The 13,971-nt window shown below is 42.3% G+C and overlaps 1 protein-coding gene across 10 annotated transcripts in view; it reads right to left on the bottom strand.

The window, feature by feature from the left end:
• The window catches only part of Ndae1 (Na[+]-driven anion exchanger 1), a 255,774-nt gene that overhangs the window by 16,708 nt on the left and 225,095 nt on the right, over positions 1-13,971 (bottom strand). For all 10 annotated transcript variants that reach the window (XM_050189588.3, XM_050189587.3, XM_050189589.3 and 7 more), the window contains 5 exons: positions 11,699-11,877; positions 10,449-10,521; positions 9,469-9,537; positions 4,948-5,124; positions 3,184-3,336 (listed from right to left, as the gene is read on the bottom strand). In XM_050189588.3, the coding sequence (XP_050045545.2) occupies positions 3,184-3,336; positions 4,948-5,124; positions 9,469-9,537; positions 10,449-10,521; positions 11,699-11,877 (651 nt within the window). The remainder of the gene's footprint in view (positions 1-3,183; positions 3,337-4,947; positions 5,125-9,468; positions 9,538-10,448; positions 10,522-11,698; positions 11,878-13,971) is intronic.

The following is a 13,971-nucleotide window of genomic DNA, read 5'->3' as shown; positions in this document are numbered from 1 at the left end:
CAATAAAGATAGACTACATTACAGTCGAACCCATTTATATAGCATTATTCTATATATCGAACAATTTCTGGACACGGTATAGTTACAATCAGTATATATAGCAAAAATTGCGCTTACATCGAACAAAAATAGCAGCAACTCTCGATATATCGAACGTCAAGCGGCGGGAAAGTGTCCCCAGAAGTTGGCTTTCCCTCGCTGCGGTGGGGAAACCCTACCATGAGCCATGAAACCGCTCTCCCTACCGTGACCGCGCTGCCTCGGACAAGCCGTCGACACCCCCTCTGCAAAAAATTATCCTGGCCCACCTGCAGCGCTTGCTCAGACAGCCAATCAGAGGCTCTTGTGCCCTCATCGTGCAAGATTGCGAAAGTGCGAGTAGTCTTGCCATGGTGTATGGAATGGGGCAGTGTGTCATCTGAGCAGAAAAACGATGGGAGAACTGAGGACGCTTCTGCGATGATGCCACCAGTAAGGTGCTGCGATCAACCGGCGTGCCTAAAGCGCGAAATTTAAACATGTTGTGCAAAACTTTCTGCATTTATAAACTAACACGCTCTCAAAACACAACTGAAATTCTTATAATTTGCAAAAAATAAACAATACAAACAGTTAACATACATCAATAGCGCCGTCTATGCTTGCACGTTTCAGACGACAGATCATGCAGTGTTCCTGATCGTCTGCTCAGCCAATGGCTCAGCGTTTCGGTAGCAGAAGACAAACAAACACTCGTCTGCTCATTCCGCTCGGTAAGCACACATATATTTTTACTATTTCGAAAGACACGAGGATGAAAAGCTATGGAGAGAGCACCTGTACTGTGCCTGGTCGGTTGCACAGGATTCCTTTCATTTTGTATCAGCCAGAAAAGAGTTCGCCAAGTTTCACTGAAGAAAAAAACATACTGCTCTATGACGAATGCAGCCGCTAACGTTTAGATATTTCGCTCCGTAAAAGGGCACCGAAGGGCAAGAATACAGCCAATGTTCTCAATGTGCCTGATCTGAAGCAGCCCAGAGTTGTGATCGTTATGCAGGAACCTCAATGCGCACGCACACACACACACACACACACACAGCGCTTGCCGTGCACATATAGGATGTGTGAACACGGCAGGAAAAACCACAGCAAGCAATCGGTGAGCTCCAAACGTACATGCATGACCTCCACGACAACCATAACTGCCAATCCTGGAGGCCCTGTGTTGCACCATTATTTTTCCTCTTGCCAGCAATGACTCCAGGCTGCAGTGACAGATGGCGCTGCAGTGGACCGGCGTGCTCCAGCATTCCCGGCCGTCATCGCAAAAAGAGGCACGTTTTCGCCGCCGGACAACACACTACTTTATTCCAGTACACCATAGCATAGTCTTGCTGCTTTTCTGGTTCATTGTGTGTGCGCATTGTGGGCTTTCTCCCGCAGTGCTGCCGTGATGAAGCGACAGAATTCGCCTTTCGTCCTGAAGCTCGAAATCATAAATCGGGTCGTACGCAGTGAGAAGTCGGATGTCACCACAGTGTGCAAGATTTCGAGGAGCACTTTCAGCACGATCTTGAAGAATAAGGGGGACATTAGGACTAAAGCGGCCAAAGTCGCAACCCGGTGCCCGTGGTGCCCGATGTGTACGCACGGCCGTGTACTAGTGGTTCATCTGAAATTGCTTCAGCCGTGCTGGCTTCCGCGTGCTCGGTGATGATTGTAAATTCTGATGAATGCGACGAAGCCGTTGCCGGTGTTGCCGAAGTTTGGAGCGAGCTGTCAGAATTTCCGGAAGCAGTTGCCGAATCAATGGTGGATGAGTTTGTGAGTACAAATGATGGGGTCACGACTACGGGGGAGCCCGAAAACGGAGACTACATTGCCAACATCGTACCAAGCACTAGTTAAAGTGGGCACAATGAGGAAAGCAACGACGGTGTTTTGCCCACATCCTCCGAAGTGATTGGTGCGCTCGCACTAGTCCGGTGCTTCTGCACGAATGCAGAAGGAATGCAGACAATGTGGAGAAGTGCGTGCACCGTAGGCAGCGAAATCGCCCAAGCAGAAGAAAATGCAGGACTATATCATGGGAAACTAAGCTAGTTTCATCATTAAAGTGATTTTATGTATGGTATATGTGCTTTTATGACATCCAATTATTTAGCAGGCTTATATCGAATTATGCTCTATATCAAACTGATAGGCGTCTTTTTGCGAGTTCGATATAGCCGGGTTCGACTGTATATTCAAAAGTGCCAAAAACTACATTTTGCAAGTTTCAAGAACTTTACTGTGCTACAACAAACAAAATAAGAGAAAACACATTGACATCCGTGACGTCACACTGACGTACAGGTGCTGCGGTTTCGACATGCAAATAAAAAATTTAACTTAGACCTTAATTTTCTCTTCTAATAATCAACCCGTTACCCCAACATTAGCAAAAATAAAATTTTGACTTTATCAGTCTAAATTGATTTAGAGTTTCTTTTTAGCATCCCTTTAAACAATGAACACATAAGCATGCAACAACAAGCACAAATGAATTCGTGCAAAGTCAGCAATATCTGAAGGAAGTGTATGCAACAAGACATTTCATGCCTGGTTACTAGTACGCCAGTTACTATGCAGAAAATCTGGAGGCATCTTTTGTGATATCCATTATCTGCGAAATTAGACTGGTGCATTTCTTAGAACGAAAGCTTTTGTTAATGGCTGTGCTTGAGTGTTCCTTCTGCTGCTTATTTTCTGTGCCATGAATTATTCCCAACTGTAGAGGCATCCTGTGCCATATATTTTGTTCTGACTACCCATCCATAATATGTTTGTTTCTGCTACTGATGTATTCATTGATTTATTGTATTAGTATTTGTACCTTACGAGCCACAGGCCGTGTCAAGCCAAATCTTTGAGCCTTTACTTTAGCCTGTGCCCTGGACATCTGTAACTGTTGATGTGAAACAAAATTGATTTGATTTGAAATAACAGACTCAATGTGAAGCGAGGCAGGTGTCATTTCAAATATAACCCCCTTTCTTTCTCTTTTTTAGTCAGTTTAAGTTTACACTGGAAGTAACTGAACTATCCCGACATATGTAGCAGGAGAAATTAAATATTCACAGTGCAGGTAGTTTCCCTGACTAGCCATGGCAATGTGTTACAGGCATCAATGTACAAAAGATAAGTCAGAGAACATCAAACCTTCATTTCGAATTCTTCCTGTTCAGCTTCCTTCATCTTGTCTTCCTCTCGCTTCTTTTTAGTGTGTTCAGGCATGACGTCATCGAGAACTTTCAGTTCTCGCTGGGTGAAGATGAAGTCCAGCAACTTCCGCACACCAATCATGACCACAAGCTGGAAGGCAGGGCAGAAACACGCTATATAAAAAGTAGCAAAACAACCAATTACGGTATTTACTCGCATAATGATTGCACTTTTTTGTAAAAAAAAATTGACAAAAATTCAGGGGTGCGATCGTTACGCTAGTTAAATTTCCTGCGCAAAGAAAACATGTTTTTTTTTTCATCCTGTATTTGCTGCGGTATGACAACAGGTCAACAAATAGGCGGCTGCCGTTGTAACAGTGTAGGACAACAAAACAAAAATGGCGGCCGGCGGAGCAAGACGAACGCGCCGAACACGATTTTTTTTCTTCTCGCGAGGACATTACACGCATTGAAACAGTTTCTTCCGTATCAGTAATGAATATTATTGTTACTATCGGCAAGTCTGCGGCAATAACGTAGCCATGACCACTTTGTGTGGACAGAAACAGAGATGGGCGCACTTAGCTGCCAGTGACAGAAACCCATGGCGGGCACGCTGCAGAAACTGCGGCATTTGTCTTCACTACTATCTTAATATGGCATGCTTGCGCTATGGGTGGGCGAATATCTTACCTGTGTTAGAAGTGTCAGCGTATGAATAGGGTACACTTCTAACATATCAGTGTAAATGTGGCTACTATCGTTGCCGCTCACGATTTGTTGCGTGCCTACGAGTGCAGACCAAAAGAATTGAAAAGCACCTTTTTTTGTTGCTGTTGACCACAACCACTACAAAGCCTACAGATAATAAAGCCAAGGCAAATCTGGTTGCAGCTTTTCTTTCATGAAAGTGTGGAAAGTGATGAAAGGAATGAAATGGGGCATCTGCTTAAGAATGTTCGGTGTGTGCAGACCGTTTGGTATGTCTTGAAGAGTCGTTCGCATAGCATTCAACAGGATTCGACAGATGGTAAGCGCAATCATCATTAGCTAGACTTGGCACACGACATATCGCTGTGGCAAGTTCGGGGTGCGATCATTACACAGGAAAGGAAAGAAATCGAATTTTGACGACAAAATTAAGGAGTGCGATCATTACGCGAGTGCGAATATAATGCAAGTAAATATGGTAATTAATTAATTTATTTATTTATTCACAAATACTGCAATTAAACTAAGCTTTTAATATAAAATGACAATCGAAATCACAAACTCTGCAGACACTGTTTGAAAAAGAAGACTGAAGTCGTTTGACCATGAAATGAGATGTGAGAAGGACTGCATCGGAAAGAAAACAATAGTGATAAAAGCTGCAGAAAATGATAAACATTCCCCCTTCACCCTAAAGAGAACTTCACCGCAATAAAGCTCTTATTGCCGTGAAGCCGAACTGTGCAGCAGTTAAAGTTGTGATGATTCTACATAAAAAACAAAATGTTTTCTGGAGCTTTGCTTTGTGCCAAAAATTGGACCAGTAGTTTTCTCTCCCGAGATAATAAAGTTGTTGTATGCTATTATTTGAGTGGATTAAACACATAAACCTCCCCCCCCTCCCCACTTTTTTAAGGTGTAGTAATGATAGGTGGGGTTGTTATATAGAGGGGAAGGCTTTACACATGAAAATATGATACAAGTGGCACAGCAGTGTCTTAGTGAAAGCTTCTCTATGAGAGGCACAGTACAGTGCAGCAGTGCTTACCATGAGAGGGAATGCAATGGAAGATGGCTTGTACGACTTGATGAGCCAGAGGCAGACGAGACAAGTGAGCTGTATGAGCGTGAACAGGTGCACTCGCATGGTGGGAACATGCCGCAGGAACATGTAGTCGGGCTGGTACTTTTGTGGCATGAACATGATCAGTATGCGGTCGAAGAACTGCACAAAATAGTTGCATGCACATACATAAGTGGCAGGCCCCACACAGGTCACATGCACGCATTTACTATATGTTCTTAAATTTGGATAAATTAAAGCCCGTTTAAGTTCATCAAAGTGAGCAGTGTCTATGCTTTTTGAAGTTTCACGGCTGTTGCCATGGCCTTCCACTACACACCAACAAGTAACTTCATTTCACTGTGAACTTCCATCCTTTGGTGCTATAAGCCTGGCAATTTCCTATTAGTAATGCTTATGCATGCATAAGTTTTCTTAAATAGAGTCAACATGTGTTACTCGGTAATGAAAAAAAAGTTCACTTTAAAATTATACAGTTACTGTTGTGTAACAAAGGTAAAGTCGGCCTCCGTTAACTCGATCCTGATGGGAACAAACAGCAGAAAAAAACGCCAACACACAGCGTTCACTTGACAGTAGTTGCCTTTAAAGTCGGCTTCGTCACAGTACAGATGTGGTGAAACATACGAAACGGAGAAATATGTTACTGTTATGGGACATAGCACATGTTTAGTTACACACGCAGATGCGCCATCACCGGTCACAATACGAGCACCGAGATGCCTAATGAGTTTACCGGCAGGCCTTCAGAGTTTTAGAAAGACACCCACTCTTTTTTTGGCTTTAAATGTACCCTCGACTTTCAGAGCTTTCTCAACGTGCTGCCTTCATTTTCGCTAGATTACCCAAAACACAGTTGCCTTTTCTCCGCTTCTCGGTGCACGACGCGTGTGTATAATTAAGGAACGCGTACTAGGCCTCGTTAACGGTCGCATATACGAAACACGCATGGCGGGCAAAAAGAGGGCTCAAATCGCGACAGCAACGTCAAAAACAGATCTGAATTAATAGTTGCCAGAGTGCTTATTAAACGTCTGTCGAGGTGCTCATACTGTGACCGGAGACGGTGTGTCCATGCCTGTATAATTAAGAAGCGCATATTGTGGCCCATGACAGTAACCAGTTTCCATTTATTGTATGCTTCACCACATAACACCGGTGTACTTCGGCGAAGCTGGCCAGTCTGATCCGTATTATGATATTGAAATAACGGAAGTTTGGGCCCATAGAAATGTGTGGGCACTGACCAGCACTTCGGTCAAGATCGAATTAACCGAAGAAATCGAATTAACTGGAGTCGAATTAACGAAAGTTTACTGCACAACCACGGAACACTGCTAACAATTATGTTAAAAATAATAAGAACATAGCTGGTAACACACAAGAATTCTATAGCATTAACGAGAGGGTGGCAGGTCTTGTTGTGAAACTTAATAAGAGGTACAAAATGAAGGTTATACAGGTCTACGCCCCTAGATCCAGTCATGATGACAAGGAAGTCGAAAGCTTCTATGAAGACGTGGAATCGGCGATGGGTAAAGTCAAAACAAAATACACTATACTGATGGGCGACTTCAATGCCAAGGTAGGCAAGAAGCAGGCTGGAGACAAGGCAGTGGGGGAATATGGCATAGGCACTAGGAATAGCAGGGGAGAGTTATTAGTAGAGTTTGCGGAACAGAATAATATGCGGATAATTAATACCTCCTTCCGCAAGCGAGATAGCCGAAAGTGGACGTGGAGGAGCCCGAACGGCGAGACTAGAAATGAGATAGACTTCATACTCTGCGCTAACCCTGGCATCATACAAGATGTGGACGTGCTCAGCAAGGTGTGCTGCAGTGACCATAGGATGGTAAGAACTCGAATTAGCCTAGACCTGAGGAGGGAACGGAAGCAGCTGGTACATAGAAGTCGATCAATGAGTTAGCGGTAAGAGGGAAAATAAAGGAATTTCAGATCAAGCTACAGAACAGGTATTCGGCTTTAACTCCGGAAGAGGACCTTAGTGTTGAAGCAATGAACAACAATCTTGTGGGCATCATTAAGGAGTGTGCAATAGAAGTCGGTGGCAACTCCGTTAGACAGGATACCAGTAAGCTATCGCAGGAGATGAAAGATCTGATCAAGAAACGCCAATGTATGAAAGCCTCTAACCCTACAGCTAGAATAGAACTGGCAGAACTTTCGAAGTTGATCAACAAGCGTAAGACAGCTGACATAAGGAAGTATAATATGGATAGAATTGAACATGCTCTCAGGAATGGAGGAAGCCTAAAAGCAGTGAAGAAGAAACTAGGAATTGGCAAGAATCAGATGTATGCGTTAAGAGACAAAGCCGGCAATATCATTACTAATATGGATGAGATAGTTCAAGTGGCTGAGGAGTTCTGTAGAGATTTATACAGTACCAGTGGCACCCACGACGATAATGGAAGAGAGAATAGTCTAGAGGAATTCGAAATCCCACGGGTAACACCGGAAGAAGTAAAGAAAGCCTTGGGAGCTATGCAAAGGGGGAAGGCAGCTGGGGAGGATCAGGTAACAGCAGATTTGTTGAAGAATGGTGGGCAGATTGTTCTAGAGAAACTGGCCACCCTGTATACGCAATGCCTCATGACTTCGAGCGTACCCGAATCTTGGAAAAACGCTAACATAATCCTAATCCATAAGAAAGGGGACGCCAAAGACTTGAAAAATTATAGACCGATCAGTTTACTGTCCGTTGCCTACAAAGTATTTACTAAGGTAATTGCAAATAGAATCAAGAACACCTTAGACTTCCGTCAACCGAAGGACCATGCAGGATTCCGTAAAGGCTACTCAACAATAGACCATATTCATACTATCAATCAGGTGATAGAAAAATGTGCGGAATATAACCAACCTTTATATATAGCTTTCATTGATTACGAGAAAGCGTTTGATTCAGTCGAAACCTCAGCAGTCATGGAGGCATTGCGGAATCAGGGTGTAGACGAGCCGTATGTAAAAATACTGAAAGATATCTATAGCGGCTCCACAGCCACCATAGTCCTCCATAAAGAAAGCAACAAAATCCCAATAAATAAAGGCGTCAGGCAGGGAGACACGATCTCTCCAATGCTATTCACAGCGTGTTTACAGGAGGTATTCAGAAACCTGGACTGGGAAGAATTGGGGATAAGAGTTAATGGAGAATACCTTAGTAACTTGCGATTCGCTGATGATATTGCCTTGCTTAGTAACTCAGGGGACCAACTGCAATGCATGCTCACTGACCTGGAGAGGCAAAGCCGAAGGGTGGGTCTAAAAATTAATCTGCAGAAAACTAAAATAATGTTTAACAGTCTCGGAAGAGAACAGCAGTTTACAATAGGTAGTGAGGCACTGGAAGTGGTAAGGGAATACATCTACTTAGGACAGGTAGTGACGGCGGATCCGGATCATGAGACTGAAATAATCAGAAGAATAAGAATGGGCTGGGGTGCGTTTGGCAGGCATTCTCAGATCATGAACAGCAGGTTGCCATTATCCCTCAAGAAAAAGTTTATAACAGCTGTGTCTTACCAGTACTCACGTACAGGGCAGAAACCTGGAAGCTTACGAAAAGGGCTCTACTTAAATTGAGGACGACGCAAGGAGCTATGGAAAGAAGAATGATAGGTGTAACGTTAAGGGATAAGAAAAGAGCAGATTGGGTGAGGGAACAAACACGAGTTAATGATATCTTAGTTGAAATCAAGAAAAAGAAATGGGCATGGGCAGGACACGTAATGAGGAGAGAAGATAACCGATGGTCATTAAGAGTTACGGAATGGATTCCAATGGAAGGGAAGCGTAGCAGAGGGCGGCAGAAAGTTAGGTGGGCGGACGAGATTAAGAAGTTTGCAGGGACAACATGGCTACAATTAGTACATGACCGGGGTAGTTGAAGAAGTATGGGAGAGGCCTTTGCCCTGCAGTGGGCATAACCAGGCTGATGATGATGATGATGTTGTTGTTAAAAAAGCAAAAAGTATCTTCTAGTGCTATCACCGAACATTCAGTGTTAAAAAGACATGATATCGACCAGGGTAGGGCCCATGCGCTAGCCACTGAAAGAAATCTAACCTCGCATCGTCGTCTAAAGTCATTACTAATCCAGATGACTGATGCCATGCTGAGCTGCAATGACAACAGCATTCTTTCCATTTATACCCTTTGCCTGTGCTATCTATTCATACATGCATAATCAACTCCGATTTCCTTTGCTTTCATTGTGGACAAGGCTCTCGTATGAGAGCTGAAATGTCTTTTTTTTTTATTCATTTATGTTGTGATAAACTTTTAAAGTGCATAGTAGCTAGCAGAGACTTGTTAGCCATTAACATTATTTATAATTTCTTTTTTAGTGTTACGTATGAGGAGAAAAACGACATTTGCAATCAACTGACTTAAATTTCACTTTCGATCTTTGGTCCATTTGTATGCACTAAAGATTAGGTAAACTGGGAAGTAAAGTACCTGTGAGCCTTTGAGGGATGACACTCCCATGTAGAGAAAGACACCATATAATACAGCCATAGGAATACGCTGCAAAGACAGAAAATGACATCAACATTCTGCTTCAACTATCTAATGGTTGCTCAAATTTCAGTGCAACTAAGTACTCAAACTTTTGCATACACATTTTGTTTGAATATATTATTGGCACCTGCGACTTCATGAGCAACAACAAAAAATAAAATTGGGGAACGCTTTCTGTTTTTTTAAGAGCCAATAAAGTTTAAGCATAGGTGATCACTCACAACACGACACTAATGCTTCTTACTGTATGGCCACTCAGCAGCCAGTTTTAGATGAACACAAAGCCAAAAACTGAGCACTCATTACAGCTCAGATAATCTATTAATGCCTGCAAACTGGAATTTCTTTGATAAATGACTATTTGATGCTTAATACAGGCAACCTTTTGTGTAAAATTATTGCTAGGTTTTTGCTGCAGCCAGGTACATAAAACTTTTGTGTTAAGAGTATTTTTTTAAGCCAAGGTGCGTAGCCTACAGCATTTTCAGCAGCTTCGTCTGCATGTACCAACTCAAGTGTGTGTGTGCAAGTGCAGCAAGACAGTTAAGCATTTAAAACATATAGCTTTCTTTAGCTCTTTCAGCCATTCTTGTGGCTGTTCAGAGGTCTGTGAAGGTCAGAAGTCTGTAAAGGTCAGTGATTGGACTCGGAAAGGAAAACATTTGTTCATTCCTTCCCTTTCTCTCGTTTTCTTTCTCACACTCATTCATGCTCTGTTTCATTATTTCGTATGTTCGCTTGTTTATCTTATTTGTTTATTCGTTCAAGCTATTCACTTATACTGACAAGCATTGTCGATGGTTTCTGCACAATTTTTTTTAACAAAGTCATGGCCTCACACTTCTGACAGCATAGGTGTGCTTAAGTTACTAAATACATGACTATAGCTTGCCATTACAAAGGAGATAAACGCATACCTTGAGAACAGGAGTGAAGAATACTGAGAGGCCCACCAGAAGAAAGATAAACACCTGGGTGAGCCTTTGCTCTCTGCAATGAGGATAAAAATATACACGATTTTTCTCCTTCGTTATCAAAAAAAGAAGAAAAAAGGACTCCTAGTACATCACATTACAGCTCTGAAAGCTGAAATTACTGCACTCAAAACTGCTGACAGGAGAATGGTAGCTAGACTTTGTTTCGCTCCAGCACCTTCCTGAGGAACGTTGACCATAATTCCACCGCGAAAAGAAGAGAAAGTACAAAAGGAGCAGTAGACAAGGCATTGGCTATCGGTGCCAATCCAGCTAATAGGAAATGCTGTGTTGAAAAGGAAAGGGCAAATTAAATAGTATGCACACATACCTTCATTATTATTAGACCCTTTTTAAAAATTTGTCTGCAAATATTTTCACTGAAGGACATCACACTCCCTCCCTCCTATGTCTTCTCAGTTTTGAAGAAAAGATGTTGTAGGGCCTCTTTAACTAAGAAAGCAGATTAACTTGAGCATAAAACTGAATTCAAACTAAAGGCTTTGCCATTCTGAAGACAAAACGTATTCACCATTGCTAAGCACGAATAAACATTTCCTTGTGCATTTCTGCATGCTATGCTGCGCGCAAATAAAAAAAGGAATCAGCAGACAATGTGGACATAGATATAGCTTTAGTATTGCATCAATTAAACAAAAAACAACATTAAATGATTAATGATAGCTCTCACACTGAGGAAGAACAATATGTGTTTGCCAATCTCTTTTAACCCTTATCCTGCGTCATGCTATGGCACATGCTGCAGAATATCGATTGTCACAGTTCCTTTTCAATTCGAACCCCCCCTCCCCCCTTTTCTGTGGATTCTGGCCGAGTAAACTGGGCCGACCCCGGAGACAGTGTAATCAAAGCCACAGCAAATAAGTATGCCCAGCAACGCATCTCAGCATGTCTACTGAGAAGCTATTGATGCATTTTAATGATCATTCTCCGATGAGTTCTGCCTAATTTCTTTCCATTACTCTTCCGCTTTCCTCTGTCACACATGGCAAGGTAAGCATGCAATGACGTGCACATGCCAATCGCGCTAGGTAGTAGCTCACAATGAAAAGAATGCGTGGCCCTTTGCTTAAGGCAGTGTAGTGAGAGGCTAGCAGAATTAATTGGGAAATTAATCCTAACAAATGCTGGTTACACGCTTCTTTATCAGCAATGTGCAAAATCCATCTCACCTTACACCCAGGAACTGCGGCTTCTCTCCTGGTGCTGACGATTCTGATTCCATTCGCAGAGAGTTAACGTGAGTCATGGCTAGCACTGTAGCTGCGACGAACCAGGGCAGCCCAAGAACAGAGCAGATGGCAATGAGGACACTCAACACCAAGAGGTCGAGATGGTAGCCGCAACCTTTCTGTTGGGAGCAGGATACGATGGGGCACCCAAGAGGCACAGTGTTACTTGTAATGTCAAAATTGTAAGCAAAAATTAGTCAGCACACAAGCTTCTCTATGCCTGCTTGCTATAACAATGCTTCACATCACTGCTTTAATAGTGGTTAAATGCCGATACTATACAGATTACGGTACGACTGCACAAACATTTACCTAAATTCGCTTAAAGGGGCACTAAAGGCAAATATTAAGTCAAGCTAAAGTGATAGATAAGTGCTCGAGAATCTCTAAGGCATCAATATATTCAAGAACAGAGCCTTAATAATTGAGAAATTGAGGTAAATGCAGGACATGACTAGAGACTCCCCCGGGAAATTAAAGTAGTTGCCCAATGACAAAAGCACTCCTCAGTTAAATTCTGTCACTAGTACTCAACCACTCATCGCACAAAACATCCTTGTATTGTATTATAAGACGAAATAAAATGCTACTTGTCCAGTTCTATTCAATTTTTAGACAAAAGAACTCATCGAAATTGCCCTTGACAATGACGTGGGCGGTCGACAGGTTTCGTTTTCGCTCGACTCCGTGCCGCCCATGCTTTCGCGTTTCAGTAGTTATCACATAGTACTGCGCTGGTTTTGCTGGCTCGCAAACTTTCACAAAATGCAAATAGCAGAGAATTCAACTTCCATGTGATAACACGGGTTGCCTGAACGGTTTACGCCACTTGACCAAAAAGCAGCTGCAGCGGCGAATCAGCCGCTCTGACTTTATCTGTCTTGGCTCGGTACTGCTGTCTGTCGGGCGCTGTTTTGCTCACCAACGGCAGCAAAGAGTGGTGACAGCGTATGCAACGTCACGACTCTCCCAGTTGGGTGGCGGGAGATTTGAATTTCAAATAACATATGCAGACCCTTCAGATGCAATTTTCACATAAACTAAGTCCTTCTTTTGCACAAGCATTGCGAGGTTTCTGGAATGGTATTTAAACAGTCCATGTCGACTTAGTAAGTATTAGCCTTTAGTGTCCCTTTAAAGAGGCACTAAAATGAACATTCCAGCTTTAATGAACTCTTCTACTTGAAATTATTTAAATGTCACAACTAATCTTGATAATCTTGTGGAACACTGTAGAATCCACGAAGATGTGCCAGATTATTTATTACAAGCTTTCTCTACTGAGTGACACCGAGTTCAGTTTCCAGAAGTCCTGTCTCTACGACATATCACAAACATTGAGTAGCATGCACATGACCATAGCAGCAGGCCTGATGTTGATCATGAAACATTTATGACTGGACCAATGACTTGCTGCTGATCTCTAAGCCATGATAGTTGCATTGTCATGTCCAATGCATGTCACGACAGCCTGCTTTGTTATGTTTGACAATCTAGTAAAATGAAGAGGGGGTTTAAAAAACAGCTGTCGTTAGTATTAAGTGCTTGTGCACTAATAATTGATTTAATTTCATTTGCTCTATTCTAAAGAAAAGAAAGCAATCAAACCTTAGATGATTCTCTATATATACCTCCTAAATCATGATTTGCTCAATTACAGGTGTTCCAGCATGGCTTTGTTGGCCTTTCTGCTTTTTGTGCATGCCTCCCGTGGTTTTACCTTCCTAATTAAAAATGCTTTTTTTTTCTTGGGAGATGCAAATATATCCTGCCTGGTTTACTTAATTTGCCATAAAACAAGTGGTTACTAATTGAAGAATGTGCGGTTCAAGATTTTTTACACGCTTCAGGGTATATAACATATCCTTTCAGTGTCAATGGCGATTACTTGAAGTACCCACAGCCAGCATCTGGACATTTAGCGACATCTTGTTTCCCATATACCATATTTTGTGCAAAACGTAACTTTGATAGAAAAGGACTTCATGCCCATCTCTTGTCACAATAAATTTAATTAGGCACACATTTCCATGCCCCAAGGCTGCAAAGACCTTACTTGCAAATTTTTGTCAATTTATAGATTGCAGACAAGTTGTGTATCGAACTCAATGAGTGCCAAAATCTAAAGTATATCAAATTTTTATCTTAGTATTGAAAGTCAAAACAATAACGCTGCCGATAGCAAAGTACTTCTGCCGCATTTTGCACAAGCC

This window comes from Dermacentor andersoni, chromosome 2 (assembly GCF_023375885.2).
Source record: "Dermacentor andersoni chromosome 2, qqDerAnde1_hic_scaffold, whole genome shotgun sequence".
Lineage (NCBI taxonomy): Eukaryota > Metazoa > Arthropoda > Arachnida > Ixodida > Ixodidae > Dermacentor > Dermacentor andersoni.
The sequence above is the reverse complement of the archived record's forward strand: the minus strand, read 5'-3'. Positions and strand labels throughout refer to the sequence as shown.